This window comes from Drosophila guanche, unplaced genomic scaffold (assembly GCF_900245975.1).
Source record: "Drosophila guanche unplaced genomic scaffold, DGUA_6, whole genome shotgun sequence".
Lineage (NCBI taxonomy): Eukaryota > Metazoa > Arthropoda > Insecta > Diptera > Drosophilidae > Drosophila > Drosophila guanche.
In genome coordinates, this window is record NW_022995751.1 from 2,886,433 (window position 1) to 2,903,387 (window position 16,955).

General features: G+C 46.4%; 4 protein-coding genes and 1 long non-coding RNA gene across 17 annotated transcripts; 3 read left to right on the forward strand and 2 right to left on the reverse strand.

Moving 5' to 3' along the window:
* The first annotated feature begins 436 nt into the window (after positions 1–436).
* LOC117586894 (phosphoacetylglucosamine mutase) lies at positions 437–2,847 on the forward strand. Its single transcript, XM_034277238.1, has 3 exons — positions 437–709; positions 1,085–2,528; positions 2,595–2,847. Exons 1-3 carry the CDS (start codon positions 609–611, stop codon positions 2,691–2,693), a joined length of 1,644 nt encoding a protein of 547 aa, XP_034133129.1. The 5' UTR covers positions 437–608; the 3' UTR covers positions 2,694–2,847.
* A 422-nt stretch (positions 2,848–3,269) lies between these two features.
* On the reverse strand, positions 3,270–4,966 carry LOC117586905. 3 transcript variants are annotated; one of them, XR_004574027.1, is made up of 3 exons: positions 4,506–4,965; positions 4,309–4,441; positions 3,270–3,281 (listed from the first exon to the last, which is right to left on the reverse strand). It is a non-coding gene; the product is annotated as an uncharacterized LOC117586905 (long non-coding RNA). The 3 variants fall into 3 exon arrangements; XR_004574026.1 differs by lacking the exon at positions 3,270–3,281 and adding an exon at positions 3,739–4,247 and having other exon boundaries at positions 4,305–4,441; positions 4,506–4,966; XR_004574025.1 differs by lacking the exon at positions 3,270–3,281 and adding an exon at positions 3,739–4,247 and having other exon boundaries at positions 4,506–4,960.
* Positions 4,967–5,091: 125 nt separating this feature from the next.
* On the forward strand, positions 5,092–6,480 carry LOC117586899 (eukaryotic translation initiation factor 2 subunit 2). The gene is made up of 3 exons (XM_034277243.1): positions 5,092–5,241; positions 5,427–5,826; positions 5,892–6,480. The coding sequence occupies exons 1-3, from the start codon at positions 5,227–5,229 to the stop codon at positions 6,413–6,415; spliced, it is 939 nt and encodes a 312-aa protein (XP_034133134.1). The 5' UTR covers positions 5,092–5,226; the 3' UTR covers positions 6,416–6,480.
* On the reverse strand, positions 6,417–7,329 carry LOC117586902. Of its 2 annotated transcripts, none has more exons than XM_034277246.1 (2): positions 7,126–7,243; positions 6,417–7,053 (listed from the first exon to the last, which is right to left on the reverse strand). In XM_034277246.1, coding segments are annotated over exons 1-2 (570 nt in total). In that variant the 5' UTR covers positions 7,128–7,243; the 3' UTR covers positions 6,417–6,485. The 2 variants fall into 2 exon arrangements, 1 of the variants encoding a protein (XP_034133137.1); XR_004574024.1 differs by having other exon boundaries at positions 6,947–7,053; positions 7,112–7,329.
* An 87-nt stretch (positions 7,330–7,416) lies between these two features.
* LOC117586890 (ubiquitin carboxyl-terminal hydrolase 47) lies at positions 7,417–16,602 on the forward strand. 10 transcript variants are annotated; one of them, XM_034277229.1, is made up of 11 exons: positions 7,422–7,611; positions 10,883–11,113; positions 11,194–11,697; positions 11,728–12,977; positions 13,046–13,433; positions 13,499–14,419; positions 14,480–15,466; positions 15,527–15,653; positions 15,722–15,792; positions 15,862–15,995; positions 16,054–16,602. In XM_034277229.1, exons 2-11 carry the CDS (start codon positions 10,928–10,930, stop codon positions 16,262–16,264), a joined length of 4,779 nt encoding a protein of 1,592 aa, XP_034133120.1. In that variant the 5' UTR covers positions 7,422–7,611; positions 10,883–10,927; the 3' UTR covers positions 16,265–16,602. The 10 variants fall into 10 exon arrangements, with proteins under 10 accessions (XP_034133123.1, XP_034133124.1, XP_034133120.1 ...); XM_034277231.1 differs by having other exon boundaries at positions 11,194–11,639; positions 11,694–12,977; XM_034277228.1 differs by having other exon boundaries at positions 11,194–12,977; positions 13,499–14,429; positions 14,502–15,466.
* Positions 16,603–16,955: the final 353 nt, after the last annotated feature.

The window sequence follows — 16,955 nt, forward strand, 5'->3', positions numbered from 1 at the left end:
GTTGGCCTTTTAGTTTGAAACTTATTTTGTAAACAATTCAAAACAAGGAAGTAGTGAAATTTAGCGAATCTTGTGGAGAATTGATTGATAAATTGGTTAAAATTATAGGTTTCATGCTGAGAGACCTAACTAGTTGGTAATATGAAATGGAATATCAAATGTGAAAGTATATTTCTGTCGGCCTGTTTCCTAAGTGTTGGCTAACTCATGCGACTAGTTGATAGCCAACACCAACAGTTGATGCTTATTTTCTTAGTTGTCCTTTAGTTTGAAACTTATTTTGTAAACAATTCAAAACAAGGAAGTAGTGAAACTTAGCGAATCTTGTGGTGAATTGATTGATGAATTGGGTAAAATTATAGTTTCATTGCTAATAGTCCTAACTAGTTGGTAATATGGAATGGAACATGAAATGTGAAATTCGATTTCTGTCGGTCAGATGGTATTTCTTATCGTATCGACAACACATTACTCACAAACTCACAAAGTGAAAAGTGAAACTTGAAAGCTGCTCCGCGACCGGTTAGCGTAATCGGTGTATAAGTATTTAAAGAGATTTTGGGTGCCACCCTACTTTGGACAATTTTGAGTACGCTCGAGGCTAGAAAATGTCGATCAATCTGCGAACTGTTTACGCCTTTGCCAGGGAAATGTACCCCAAAATTTCCACGGAGTACGTGCAGTATGGAACAGCTGGGTTTCGCGGCAAGTAAGTTATATTATTAATGATTAATTAAATCCCCAAAACCCAAATGCAGCATTGGACCCGCACATCTTATGTTTTAATTAAGAAAGTCGTGCATCTGAATACATATACATGTGTACGTAGCTCGGAGCGAATATGTACGCAGATGGTCGTGTCTGACTGGCGGAAGATAAGTAATGCGCTTGCACCCTGTTGATGAAATTCCTATGTATTTATAGATATATTCCACCTTTTATCAATGGACATGCCCTTTCTTGTATGTACATACATTACCTGTGTACATATTTGCACTATATACATAGTTTTCTTTTATGCCCATCAACTATGTGATTCAGATTCATACAAGTTTTGCTGATTTATCTTTTATTTACATTGCAGGGCCGAGTTCCTAGATAGCGTCATGTTCCGTATGGGAGTGCTTGCCACGTTACGTTCTAGATATCGCGGCGGTGCTGTCATCGGCGTCATGATCACTGCCTCTCACAATCCGGAACCGGATAATGGAGTGAAACTAGTCGACCCCAAGGGGGAAATGTTGGATGCCAGCTGGGAGTCCATAGCCACGGACCTGGTCAATGTAAGCGACCAGGACCTGGAGCAACATGTAGCGAAAATAATTAAGGACAATAATATCGACATTACGTCGAGTTCCCATGTGTTCGTCGGCATGGACAATCGTTACCACAGCCCGCGGTTACTAAAGGCGGTGGCAGACGGCGTGATAGCACTGAAAGGGAACGTAAGGGAATTCGGAATTGTGACCACACCCATGCTCCACTTCTTTGTGGTGGCGGCAAACACTAAGGAGGCGTACGGAAAGCCCACCGAGGAAGCATACTACGAGAAACTTATCAGCGCCTTCGAGTCTCTGCGAAATGGTCAGCTAGAGAACGGAAACTATAAGAACAACGTGGTCTTTGATGGCGCAAATGGAGTCGGTGCTAGGAAAATGTTACAGTTTATTAAGCGTATGAATAAGTCGTTAAACATATCAGTTATTAACCAAGGAATTGGACCTGGCAAGATCAACGATGAGTGTGGAGCCGACTACGTCAAAGTGCAACAGCGGCCGCCCATATCCATGCCCATTGTGGAACCTTTCACGCGATGTGTGAGTGTGGATGGCGATGCTGACCGAGTGGTTTACTTCTTCACCAACGACAAGGGCGAGTTCCAACTGCTGGACGGAGACCGCATTGCCACGCTAGTCGCTGGATACCTAATGGACTTGGTAACGCGGAGCGAGATAGATCTGCGTTTGGGACTGGTTCAAACTGCGTATGCCAATGGGGCGTCCACCGATTACATTGTAAACGAACTGAAATTCCCCGTTTCTTGTGTTCCAACCGGTGTTAAGCACCTTCACCACAAAGCCCTTGAATACGACATCGGCGTGTACTTCGAGGCAAATGGTCATGGCACAATTGTCTTTAGCGACCACGCGAAAGCCACAATTGCAACAGCTGCGGAAACGAAGGCTAGTGCCAAGACCTTGCTGCTCCTGATTGATCTCATTAACGAAACTGTTGGTGATGCCATCTCAGATATGCTGCTTGTAGAGACGATTTTAAACCACAAAGGCTGGGATGTTAAAGACTGGATATCCACATACAACGACCTCCCAAACCGACAGCTGAAAATTAAAGTCCAGGATAGGAATGTCATCGAAACCACAAATGCGGAGAGAGATTGTGTCAAGCCGGAAGGTCTGCAAGCGGAAATAAATAAGGTGGTATCGAATTACAAACGTGGACGTTCCTTTGTGCGACCTTCCGGCACAGAGGATATAGTAAGAGTGTATGCTGAGGCTGCTACCAGAGAGGTAGATTATCAATCAGTCAAACAGTTTACAATTATATTACTCACACATTTTTTTCTATGGTTCCAGGACACAGAGAACTTGGCCTACGAAGTGGGAGTACTTGTTCAAAGACTGGCCGGAGGAGTCGGACCGGAGTTGACACAACCAGGCAGTGCACATCTCTAAACCAGTTGATCCAATCTCATCCAAAAGCCATACTTTTCTATTTTTTCCACTAAATTCTCTCACGCAATCAATCTCTGCCTTTATGCGCTCACTTGTAAAAGTTGTCTGACAATAACTTTCAAATGCATTTATATATTTTTATGGTGTATACGTATGTACGTACATATATGTATATGTGTAACCTTTTACTGACTTTTTTTATACTCAAGTGCTATTTTTACCCGATTAATATAAAAATCTATTTATTTTGGCAATATGTACCTGTATTACTTAAGTGTACAATATGTATGACTTTGTACGCGACTGCTGCAGCTCTCCAAAAGGCAGATGGCGATGGGTTCTGGTTCTGCCCTCGGTATCTCATCCCAACATTGAGCTAAATATGGATGTGGAAGTCCAGCTGGAACGCGAATGCCCTCCCAATGCAACCCTTTCCCCGCAGAAGATCGATGAAGGCTGCTGGGCACGTTTTAACGGGAATAATAGGCTAGTTTTGTAAAAATATGTAATGACAACATATGAAATACCAATAAAAAGTGTGGCATACTTTTGGTGTGCTTTGATTTGTTGGCTAACATTTTGAGGTATCTTTTGGGGACTTATTGGGGAATTTGGGAAGTATTCCAAAAGGAAAGTAACTAAAAGTGTGCTACAGTATCTTTATGTGCAAATTCTTAATCTACTCTCCTCATAAAATCATGTTGCATACTTTTAGTTACTTTGCTAGTGCAAAACAATTCGCGGTTTCTTAGCATCCAGCTTTTGACACAGTGAAAAAAACAAGAACCAGCTACTTCCTGCTGATTTCTGTTGGCCTGGTACTCGGTCTGAAAATTTACATTTGAGCGAAGCAGTTCATTTTTTTGTTCACAGTGGCGCCCCAACTATGAGCGGGCAATTCTCGAACTACGTAATTTAAGTTCCATAGTTTTCCGTTGTGAGCGCGAGGGTGCCACTGTGCAACGGACAACAAAAACTTGCTTGTTGTACAACAACAACAACATAAATCTACAAAAACAAAAGGACAGACTTGTTTTGTTGTTTTGTCCTTTATTTGAAGGCCTATCAGGACATGGCAAGCCTCCTCGTGATCGGGAGACTGTACTGGATCGTTTTCAATCCCTTTGGATGCAAGGACATTTAGGATAATGAAATTTTAAGGATGTTTTTAAATGTAGTCGCTTAAACCCTATAACTCGGCTGTATCCTGTAGGATTAGGACATGCCACGCCTTCTCGTGATCGGGACAATGTCCCGGATTGGATGCAATCCTTTGGGATGCAAGGACATTAAGGATAATGCCATTTCAAGGATTTTTTCATATGTAGTCGTTAGATCCCTATAATTCGGCCGTATCCTGTCGGATCAGGACATGCCACGCCTTCTCGTGATCGGGACAATGTCCCGGATTGGATGCAATCCTTTGAATTCAAGGACAATAAGGATAATGACATTTTAAGGATGTGTTTAGATGTTTAGATGAGATGAGATGGGGTGAGATTCCAGAACCGGGCTCCCTGGGACATCTGCGTGTTGTCATGAACAATATGTTCACTAAAATAATACAGGTATGTAAGTATGTACATATACCATATACTAGCGTATACATACATACCTACATAGTTAGCTCAATGTTGAGATACTGTATTGGGTGTACATCTTGGGATTTGGCATGTTTTGGAGCGCTGCAATAATCACGTACAATCCTCATCCTACAATCCTTTGATAAGGAAGACAGTTTTGGCTATCTGAAAAACACAAAACGAGAACAGTTAAAGAGAGTGCTGCTGGCAGTGTAAATATACAGCTTACCTTTTGAGTGAATCGCTGTACAATTTATATACGAAATTCCGGCTGTTTCGGCTTCAAGTATCCTTGCTTTTGGTCTATGTGGGCCAATAGCGCACAAAAAATTCACTCAAGCCGGTGTCGGACGCATGGACCGGCTCGTCGCCAGCATCTTTGAGGATCTCGAGCGCATTGGTTGATTTACCGAGCGCAACCATGGCACCCAAACCATTATTGTGTTCAATCACTTTCAATCACCATCAATCAATATTAATAAAAATAGGGTACACAAAAACACATGCTATGATACACAACCGGCTGACAAAGCAACAAGCTGTCAAATGAGAATTTTATGCTATTTTTTGTAGTTTACCCTTTTAGTTTGATCCATAATTTGTACACATTCCAGTAAAAGGAAGTCATGAAAACTAGCCAATCTTGTGGACAAATTATTGATGAATTGGATAAAATTATAGTTTAAGCACTGAAAATCCTAACTAGCTAGTAATGTTAAATAGAATAGCAAAATCGAGGAAAAGGATTTAAGATTAAGGTATATTTACGGTATGTTTTGAAAAAGATAATGTATATTTCAGTATATTTTTAGGATCACGCGGTATATTTCATCGATAAATCCGCGGTCACATTGTTTGCCGTGCTGTCAACTTTTTCTGATGCAATTTTCCATTTATTAAGTGAATTAAAGTAAATTAAAGTTGAAAAAACAATTAACACTAAAACAGAAATGGACGCAGAAGACGTAAGTAGTGTTAATGCATTAGAGAAAGCAATTAGAATGATTTTTTGACCCATGTACATATGTAGTGTGTACATGTGCACATACGGTACATACATATTTACATATTTGCGTGTGAATTGTACGAACTATTGTTGAGGTTATGTTTGTAAATTATTAATCATGGAATGTTTCATTTTTTTATTTAGGGTTTTGACCCCACTTTGTTGAAAAAGAAGAAGAAGAAGAAGACCACCTTCGACTTGGATGCCGCACTGGGTCTCGATGATGAGGGCAAAAAGGAGGAGCTTCTGGATGAAGCCTTGGCCGAGGCCGGGGAACCCGAGCTGGAAGATAACTTAGATCTGGAGAGCTTTGGTAAAAAGAAGAAAAAGAAGAAGAAGCCTTTCAATATGGATGAAATCGAGGCTGCTGTGCCAACATTTGGATCCGAGGATATTGTGCCCACCGAGGAGCCCGAGGAGGAGGAAATCAACTTGGACATGGACTTCTCCATGGCTAAAAAGAAGAAGAAGAGCAAGAAGAAGGACTTGGATGAGTTGTTTGCCGACAAGCTGGAAGATGACAAGGGCGACGACAAAGAAAATGGTATATCATCAGTGTAAATGTTACCATTTAGATAATGGATTGAACTGAGATTTGCACTTTTTCAGCGGAAGACAACAGTTCGACCTGGGCAGGTTCCGATCGAGACTATACGTATGACGAATTGCTGAAGCGTGTCTTCGAAATAATCCTTGACAAAAATCCTGACATGGCTGCTGGACGTAAGCCTAAATTTGTCATGCGCCCTCCACAGGTGTTGCGCGTGGGCACAAAGAAAACATCTTTCGCCAATTTCATGGATATTGCAAAGACGTTGCATCGTATGCCCAAGCATCTGCTTGACTTTTTACTGGCCGAGTTGGGTACCAGCGGCTCCATGGACGGTAACCAGCAGCTTATTATCAAGGGTCGCTTCCAGCCCAAACAGATTGAAAACGTGCTGCGTCGCTACATTAAGGAATACGTGACGTGCCACACCTGTCGCTCCCCCGAGACAATATTGCAGAAAGACACCCGCCTGTTCTTCCTCCAGTGCGAATCCTGCGGCTCTAGATGCTCTGTGGCCAGCATCAAGTCCGGTTTCCAGGCTGTCACTGGAAAGCGTGCTGCCATTCGAGCAAAAACAACCTAAATATTTTATATTTTCTCTATATTTAACACATACTTTTCTATTGAGTAAAAATTCGATATAAAAGAGCCGGCTAGTTTTCAATTTTGTAGCTCTCGTGCCAATCAATGTAATGATCCGCAAATGCAATTTCCATCTGGCGTGATTTACCTTTGTCGACCAAGAAGGAAGACGCCTCCAAGCCTAATTTATCCATGTAAAAGTTGGGTCGACAGTGTAGAAAAACGCTATTGCCCCTCTGTATGCTAGAGGGGTCTACATATTCCATTGAAGCAGATAGAAGCCGCATCATACTTTCGCATATTTTTTTGTAGCTTTCCTCGCATAACAGCTGTGTCGCCTGGTTGTAAAGAGATGCCATCATCGTCCTCTTCCATATCCTGGTAGAAATGCTCACTTCCAGTGACGCAGTGCTGTCGTCGAGTATGTATTTTCGATATGATGCATGGTGCGGGCATTCTCCGGCTACAAAGGCGTACACGATGCAAGTGCGAAAGTGGCATGGAGCCTTGTTGATGGAAACGGTGAACACATCTTCTCGTTCTGGGTCCCTTGTTACCCGGAGTACATCATTGAGGGCCAGCGGAATGTTATCGTGGATTATAGGCGCACCAGGCTTTGGATCCTCCGTTGACTTGGGCCTGTGTGTGGGTTTTCGAATAAAGAAATTATCCAGCTGGTCCTCGATATCGCTCGTACTTGAGTTTGCGTACATCCTGCCTTGATATTCATTCAATATGGAGCGGAAGCTTACTTGCCTCAGAAGAGTGACAAGTTCCTATAACCTTCAACATATGATCATTCAGCAAATAAGGTCTAACTATTTAAAAACATTAATATAAAATTTAAAAAATAAAGCATTTGGACTTATTAATGTGGCCGCGCGGGTTAAATGCATTTTTTTGCTTGGTATTTTTGGGAATGTAAATCTCTGAGGGTCAGGCGGTACATTTTTTCGATAAATCCGCGGTCACACTGACTGCAGCCGAACGAACAACAAAAAACAATATTTAAAATGTCGAGTCGAGTATAATTTTAACCAAATTTAGAAAATATTCCGTGGATGACACGTTTGTACGCCAGGAACAAGCCGTACAGCCGCCCGGATTGCCGCTCTCCCCCACACACACACACCGCATAAACACTGCAGTATTTTCACACTTGTGGTTGAGGTGAGTGGAGCCGCAGTGAAGAAGGAGGTGAGGCACTCACACATACAGATAGAAAATACAACACTCGAACAGAGTCGGCATCGGTGTAGGCGGACACTTTTTTTCGGCATATGGACGCCCATTGCGATGGATTCCTTTCCGAAATCGAAGGACGCACAAGTTGTACATGTTTTTTTGGCCAAAAACAACACACATTTGCAGTGGCAAAAACCGCTAACACAGCCCCCACTCACACACACACAAGCATACACGTATACTGCGTGTCACGTTCCAAAGCAAAACCTTGACCGATCGGCCCACCCACTGGGAGGCGGCAGCGGACGACACTGAGAGCTCCCCTCCCAGTCTCATAAGTATTGCGCAAAATGAAAAGAAAGCACCTCCCACTCTAGACATAAGTAACTATTGCCGCCCCACCGGCATGGTCAGTGCCTCTTAGTCATGGCGCTAGTTGCGACACGTAGAAAGGATGCCAACGCCGCAGCCGCTGCCAGTCGGCAGTTGCAGCTGCAGCCTAATAAAAATAGTCATTCATTCCTACGGATACAGACGAGACGAGAGAGCGCGAGAGAGAGGAGCGCTCGGAGCGCATATACGATATAAACATTAATAGCACTTTCGCTAAAAATTCATCGCGGTGCTGTGCTCACAGAGTCCACACATCCAACAATCCATCGACTATATTCATTGAGTAATCCGCCCCGGGTTCAGGGCATTTGCAGTCTCCAAGGGAGCTACCAGAACCAGCCACCCCCAATCCCTTTTCAGTCGTATGTTCTGTGACGATAATCGTTATCAATATAGTTTGTGATTACTTTCTGAGCTATAAATGGTATGTACATTACACATGGAGTTACGATGATGCATCCAATGCAGGGCTACGGCAACGTATTGCACTCGTATAGGCGGGCTATTCGCGAACGAACAAACAGAGTCGAGTCGGAACTGAACTGCCGAACTGTGGGGCGCCGGATTGGATCGTGTTGGGGATAGATAGAAAATATATCTTTAAAATCGGCCAGTACACGCGTGAACGATGTCGTGCGTTGACGGTGCTTCTTAGTTCGTTTCGTAAAGATCTCGGAGCAATCAGAAGACGGTAAACATCGAGTGTACATATAATACAGATACATATGCATACATATCTATGTATGTATGTATTCTATTCACACAACATTGCCGCGGACTACTCCCAACTGAAGTTCCTAAGTACAACGAGGAATCGTTCTAAAAATAGGGCCGACAATCTGTCGGGTGCAGTGCTTTGCGTAATGGGGTATCGCAGTGTGCGGAATGAAAGTTTTTAATTCTCCAATATGTAGATATGACTTGTTGGATTGCAAGCCAAACGTATATGTATTCATGGTACTGCTGCAACATAGAAGTGATTTCCGGCAGGCGAGACCAACCAGGCAGGCAGGCATATCTCTGTCGTGCCCCAAAAGATTTCACAGTACCCAAAATAGTTTCAAAAATAGCACAAATATATGCAGGCAAGGCACACCACGCTTTCAGCTTTTCCTGCTGTATAGCCGTATATAAAATAAATGCGAGTGCGAGTGTTCATCGTCGATAAGTCGCGATATCATCGTTTCTGTAAAACTCAAAACACACAAAAAACATTTGCCGAAAGATCATCGTCATCATGTAAATAATGCTGAGAGGGACGGCGGCGGCGGCCAAAAAGTGTTGAAAATTCGAACCCATTCTGATTGATCGTCAGTCAGGCAGGAGGCAGTACGAGTTCTGCAGATCTTTCTCTCTGTCTAGCGCAGGAACCTTCGCATTTACAAATAGCCAGATATACGCGTATTCAAAACGACTGCTCCCAACGACACAGCTTTGAATATTTCTGTTTGCTGCTTCTTTTACTCGGACTTGGCTGCCTTTTTCCGTCCATTTCGATGTGTCGCTGGTCGCTGTCGCCGCCGTTGATTTTATTTTTAGCAGTCAACGATTTTTTCTTTATTTTGATTTCTGCTGCTGCTCGACGGTATATTAGCATTTTTTGATCCCCATCTCACACTTTGCCTTGCCTCGGCTATATGTCGTGTTTTGGACCATCCATCCAACATTCAACATGTGTTTGAAATAGCAACCACATTTATATTGCCGATTGGCGTGCATCCACTTGTATCTTTCGCTCTCGCTCTCTCGCTTTAGACTGCTGCAATGTTTGTGGCTATTTTTATGCATTGAAATTGGAAAAACATTGCAAATATTTAAAGCAGCAAAGTGCTTTGGACGTTTTTAATTAGATGTTGAATAATTTCAATTACATTACAGCAAATTTATCCACAAATAGATTCAATCCGAAATGTAAGCTTGCATCGATACCTACACGTTGTCAATCGATAATCGATCTACAAGCTACGATAACGTAATCCATGATTACCGCTAACTCTACGCTTTACGTTGGGAAATGCCCAACAGCTTTTGCCAGAACTTTTGGCATAATTCTATAATTATTATTTACAGTATAAATAAGTCATTTATACATACCCCCCGCCAGCCTCCCCCACTGACACTGCGGACAATTTGCGCATTGCCGGAATATTCGACCAAAATATTGGTACAACTTCCGCTACAATGTGGAGGGGAAGGGCAGGGGCTGGCAATGCCGCAGCGCCACAGGCTGTTCTGTTCGGTTCTGTTGTGCCCAACAAAGAAGCAAACGGAATGGAATGACATTTGCCTCCAAATTTATGCATTCAATGGTGGCAGTTATGATGACGCTAGTCGAAAAATGAAGGCACCAGAGTGCCGTGCCGTGCTGAAGGCGACGTTCCGGAATAATCTTTGCGCAGGCATCCTCCGGAGCCAGCCAGCTACGGGTCTGGCCTATGATTGTTTATGAAATTCCGCTGCGGGTTAGTCATAATGTCGATTTTGGAAGGCCCGGGTGGTGGTGGACGGTGGGTTATATATGTTGTATGTGGTGGCGTCGCGTACAAATAAGGCGCGAAAAGCGTACACCCAAGCACGTCAATGGATGGAGGCGATGATGATGCTGTAGGTGGAGAGTTTTCTTTTTCTTCGTTCTGTTGCTTTCTTTTTTGTTGTTGTTCGATTGAGGTCGAAAGCAAGAACATTTTCGTGGCTTTCTCTTCCTTATTTACGTTCAGCAGCAGAAGGCCCGTCATCATCATGACCAGCAACTTGGCAGGGGGTTGGAATGAGTTGAAGCATGTCAAAGAAGTGAAATGACAACTCCTTAGGTTACCTTTTATTTAATTTACACAAATAAATACGTTTCAAAATTGTAACTCTCTCCTTTTCTTTTCGTTTGCACTTGCAGGACTTTCCCCAGCTTTTTGCTTGAATAAAACCCAGGAGTCACGATATGACGGACACGAAGGAGCAGTGCACCGTTTCTGTCTTCGACCAGACACCAGGCTCGGAGCAAAAGAAGATCAATGTGGTGGTGCGGCCACATTTCACGGTCCAGCGTGTCATAGAACTGATTGGCACTCAGTTTCCCTACGGCAAATTTGAGCTTATTCTGCAGCCGCATGATGGCAAGGATTTAGTGAGTCTCCCCTCCCCCCACATACCCATAGCTACCCCGAAACGCCTGCTAATCTGCCTCTCCTTCTGTCCCCCCAAAAGGTCCACCTAAACGCCCTGGGCACTCAGCTGCTGTACGATGTGAACGGCTTTGAGCACAAGCTGAAAAATAATCTGGTCCTGCTGCCCTCTGAAAGCTGGGATAGTGATGTGGCCAAGCGCTTCGAGCTGCCCGTAAAGAAGGCTCAGCTGTTGCTCAATCTGCGCCCCAAGGATCCAACCGCAAAGTCCAGCGATACGAAGACCAAGACCTCAGCCACAGGGGAGAAGAAGAAAAAGGTGGGCGAGAAGACAAAAAAGAAGTCATCATCGGGCTCATCGTCCCCAAGCAAGGCCAAAGCAACGAGCGAGGATTCTGCTAACAGCACCAAGGCAGGGGCAAGCTCGGAAGAGAGTCCAAAGGCAAATGGAAGCTCAGAGGACAAGCCGAAGGAAAATGGAAGCCCAGAGGACAAGCCAAAGTCAAGCTCTAGGTCAGAAGAGAGTCAAAAAAAAATCGGCGGCTCAGTGGAGAGTAAAAAGGCTTGCTCAGAGGACAAGCCAAAGGCCAGCTCCACTTCAGAAGAGAGTCAAAAGGCAAGCTCCAGCTCAGAGGCAAAGTCTAAGGCAAGCTCCAGGGCAGAGGCCAGGCCAAAGACCATTGCTGAGGTCAAACCAGAGGTCGCTGCTGTTAACAGGCCAGAAGACAACTCTGACATCAGTCCGGTACACGCAAAGTTAGTTTTCAATGAGAAGGATAAGCAGAAGGCCTTCAACGATGCCTGCTACGGACTGCCCATGGATGCGCTAAACAAGGCGGTGGCACATGATCTAATGTCGCCCGTCGACGATTTGCCCTCGGAACTGTTCAACGTGAGTCCCGTGTCGGACGCAGAACCACTGTCGGATGATGATCTGGCCCTGGGCGCCTCGGCCAGTCCCACGCTGATGGGGCCCGGCTATGAATTTGGACCAGCAGTCGGTGATGGCGAGGGGCCGGTTGGTGAGGGTGAGAAGGCATCTAGCGGGGCAGATGCAGGCGAGGTTCCGGGTCTGTCCAGTTTCTATCGAAGCAAGTACGGAGGCGAAGAGCTGCCCTCGTGGCAGCGCATGAACTCCACGGCGGCAGAGCTGGTGGCCTCCGCCACAACGGAGAGCGAGTCGCGACCCACTGCTGGACCCAAGGGATACGTGGGTTTGGTCAATCAGGCCATGACCTGCTACCTGAACAGTCTACTGCAGGCGCTCTACATGACGCCCGAGTTCAGGAACGCCCTGTACCGCTGGGAGTTCGACAACGACAACGTGGCGAAGAACATCCCATATCAGCTGCAGAAACTGTTCCTCAATCTGCAGACATCGCCCAAGTCCTCGGTGGAGACGACCGATCTGACGCGAAGCTTTGGCTGGGATTCGACGGAGGCGTGGCAGCAGCACGACATCCAGGAGCTGTGCCGCGTCATGTTCGATGCGTTGGAGCAGAAGTTCAAGAACACCAAGCAGGCGAATCTCATCTCGAACCTCTACGAGGGCAAGATGAACGACTACGTCAAGTGTTTGGAGTGCAATACGGAGAAGACGCGCGAGGACACCTTCCTGGACATACCGCTGCCGGTGCGTCCGTTTGGCAGCAACTCTGCATACGGGAGCATTGAGGAGGCCCTGCGCGCCTTTGTGCAGCCAGAAACGCTCGATGGCAATAATCAGTATCTGTGCGAGAAGTGCAAGAAGAAGTGCGATGCCCACAAGGGTCTGCACTTTAAGTCCTTCCCCTACATCCTGACACTGCACCTGAAACGCTTCGACTTTGACTACACATCCATGAACCGCATCAAGCTGAACGACAGGTAAGCAACGGTGGGATCTACGACCTGCAGGCAATGTAACTTAATGCAATCTATTTTCCATGGCACAGAGTGACGTTCCCGCAGAAGCTCAACCTGAACACATTCGTCAATCGCAGTGCAAACGGCGAGCAGTATCAAATGAATGGCGGCACAGCGGCAGAAGATTGCAGCACAGCGGATAGCGGCTCCACGATAGAGGATGATAATCTGAGCAGCGGCGTGGGGACTACTGCCAGCTCCAGTCAGCACGAGAATGATCTGAATGACGAGGACGAGGGCATCGACATGAGCAGCAGCACCAGCAAGAGCGCCAAGCAGGGCACGGGACCGTATATGTATGAGCTCTTTGCCATCATGATCCACTCGGGCAGTGCCTCGGGCGGGCATTATTATGCCTACATCAAGGACTTTGACAGCAACGAATGGTTCTGCTTCAACGATCAAAATGTGTCCTCGGTAAGTCGTAAAAGTTCTCCTCTTGCAGTCGTTCAGCTTTCATGTAATTTATACTCTGGAAACAGATCACACAGGAGGATATTCAGCGCTCGTTTGGAGGACCCAATGGCAGCTACTACTCCAGCGCCTACACCTCCAGCACGAATGCCTACATGCTGATGTATCGCCAGGTGGATGGCAAACGCAACGAGCACACCGCCAAGATGGCTGACTTCCCCGAGCACATCAAGACGCTGCTGCCGAAGCTGCATACAGAGGAGGAGACGCGCGTGACACGCATTGGCCGTCACATCACTGTCACTGATCTGGCGCTGCCGGATCTGTATAAGCCGCGCGTCTACTTCTACAATCCCTCGCTGAAGAAGCTGAAGCTCACGCGGGTCTACTTGTCACAGAGCTTTGACATCAAACTCGTGCTTTCGTCGGCCTACGAGATGTTGAATGTGGAGCAATTTGCACCCATTGAACGGTGTCGCCTGGTGGCCTACAACTCGACCATGGACACGATAATCCAATCGCTGGAGAGCTACACCGATCCGGCACTGGCGGAGCTGCGGGCCGCACACAATCACAATCTAGACTTTCTGCTGGAGTACCGGGCCGAGGATCAGACATTCGAAACTTACGCGCCGGATGGCACCACTTGGTATGTGTTTATGGTAGATCTATCGACGATGGCCATGGACGGTCCCTTCCTGGTTTACTCAGCAGCGCGGGATCGAGAGCCCAGTGACCATCTGCGTCACTCCATTGCCACGCGCCTGCACATCAACGAGCAGCAGTTTCTGCTCGCCACCTGTCGCGGTTTGGTGCCCAAGGCTTTTGTGGTCTTCGATCCGCATCCGATGCCGGAGGCGCAGCAGCAGCTACAGAATCTGGTCAACAGCCAGTTCAAATATGTCACATATTTCTACTTGAATGTCCCCAACACAGATGCCGCCAGTCTCGAGATGTTGGGCGTGCCAAGCAGCGAGTGCCGCATCGAGGTTAGTTCTGCTTTCAGCTCATCATCCCAGAGCGTTGCCTAAACACTCTCTCTCCCTTTGCAGCCACCGCCGCCGCCGGCCAGCAACGGGGCGGATGTTGTGGATGCTGCCATGTTGAACGGCGTGGGTCCCGGCTCCGGGCAGGAATTCTCCAGCAATGACTCTGATTGGCGGCGCTACAAGCGGGACATGCTGGAACCGCTGAACCAGCCGAGCCATGGCCAAGAGTCCAATTCGGAGGACAGCAGCCTGAGCGATGGGGATCGCACACTGGTGGAGAGCGACAACATACAGAATCGCGGTGGTGGCGACAGTCAAGTGAGCTCCACCAGCCACTCACCGCAATTGTCTAGTCCCGAGGATGAGGCCGCCTCCCACGATGCCATGATGCGCGTGCACGCCTACTGCAATGGCAGCTATGCGGCCGCGGATGCCGTGGAGCCCATCATGCTGCCCACGAGCACAACGCACTTCTTCCACGCCTGCAAGGTGGAGTGCGTGGATTTGACCAGCAGCTCCAATTCGGGCCATCAGTCCGATGACGAGGCACAGTTAAGGAAACCCACCCGCGCCTACAAACTCCTCGTGGGCAAGCACATGCGGATGCACGCCTTCAAGCAGCACATCGAGCAGCTAATCCAGGTCCCCAGCGCCTACTTCAAGCTGCAACGGAAGTACGAGAACAATGACACCAACAGCCAGAGCACGGTAGTCCTACTTAACGAGGGCGAGACCCTCACAGTGGAGCTGGGCAAGACACTGCAGTCGGATGAGTACAAGGCAAAGATTCAGTTCCTGCGACTCGCCGATGTGGACAATGAAACCTCACGGCTGCCCTGCGCCTGTGAGTGGGTGTTCAACGGCAGCACCACAGTGGAGCAGGCCAAGCACGAGCTGGTGGAAAAGCTGCATCGCATGGATGCCAAGTACTCGACCCTCACGGTGGACAATTGTCGCATCTGGCTGAAGGGCGGTCGCAGCTCCATCAAGATACTGGCCAACGATGAGCCTATGTTCAGCGACATAAGCTCCACAGTCACCACGGAGGTGAGCTCCCCAACGATTCACTCATTGAATTTGTAATTATTTTTTGGAATTTCCTTAAAGTTTATTGTGCAAGAGTGCGAGGAGGGTGTCGATCCGCAGCCCAAGGATGATTCTCTGACCATATTCGTGAGGCGATGGTGTCCCAGCAAGCTGGAGTTTGGCAAATTCCAAGAAGTCACATTGGAGAGTAAGTTTCAGAGCATGAAAGAGGAGGATGTAGAAGGAGGATGCTCACACGTTTAATTTCATTTGCAGAGGACAGCGAGATAAGGGAGACATTGTCCGAGCTTAGCAGCATCACAATAGAAAAACTGAGCTACATGAAGGTAGGAGTTGTTTATGCCATAGTTGAACTGAGTTTACGCCTTAATTTGTTTTGATTTCTTCTGCTACAGGTCAACAGTAACTTCCCCTGCACAAGCATATCAGCACTCAGCGTGAACGAGTCCACCAGCTGGTACTCGGTGCCGACAACCAGGGACAAGTATCCGCTAAGCAACACACAGGCGGGCAGCATTTTCTTATACAAGTTAGTAGCGAAATATAGAGAGGGGAAGGAAGCACTTAATTGTTTTATACCTTCACAGAGATAATAGCATACCCGCGCGAGAGCTGACACTGGAAGAGCGACGCCAGATGGATAGCAGGGAGAAGGCTCGCCTGGATCGCCTGGGCTGTGTCACCACCACACGCTACTCGCAGCGACGCGAGCGTGCGCTCAAGATCTACGTGGACTCGCCGGAGAAGACAAACAACGCCACAGCCTCGGCGCCCATGGATGCGCATGTCGATAATTAGTCTTGCATGGGAAGCTGCCGCTTGCACTAGTAGATATTCAGCAGAACTATAAAATCCTCCTATAGATACCAGCTAAGCAAACGGCAGACTATTAAATCCCACACAACCTGTTATAGTCAAGGGTCCTCCTTCTCTCATCCTGCTTCAGTTCTATTATCAGCATTGCCTACGCGTATTTCTTTCGTTTTATGTCAGCGGGGGAGGTCCAGCTGGGGATGGTGGGGAGCAGTTACAAAGTTATTCTTGCAAATTTCGTACTAAAAGAATTCAAAGATGAGACTGTGTAAAATTTCAACTAAAAACGCAAAAGAAAATGCCAGATGCAAGAAACCTAAATTCATAAATTGTAAAATGTGAATGTGAACATCAAACAAAAAAACTAAATTAAATCGTATCAAATAAAAACAAAACAAAGTCTCTAGTGCATTTATTCTGCAACTGCTAAGCTAGGGAGTTGACTGAGTGGAGCTTGAAATCAATAATTGAAAACTTGCAATAGGAACTTTCTGGCCAGCAGCACCAGCATTTTGGACACAAAAAACACTGAGCTCGCAATAAGAAGTTTCTGGCCAGCAGCACCAGCATTGGCCACAAGTGTTAGGATTGATAAACAATCGAAAATAGTCAAATAATCAACAACAAAAAAAGTCAGAGATTGCATTTATCAGTTCTTTTTTGTTTTGTTTTTGTT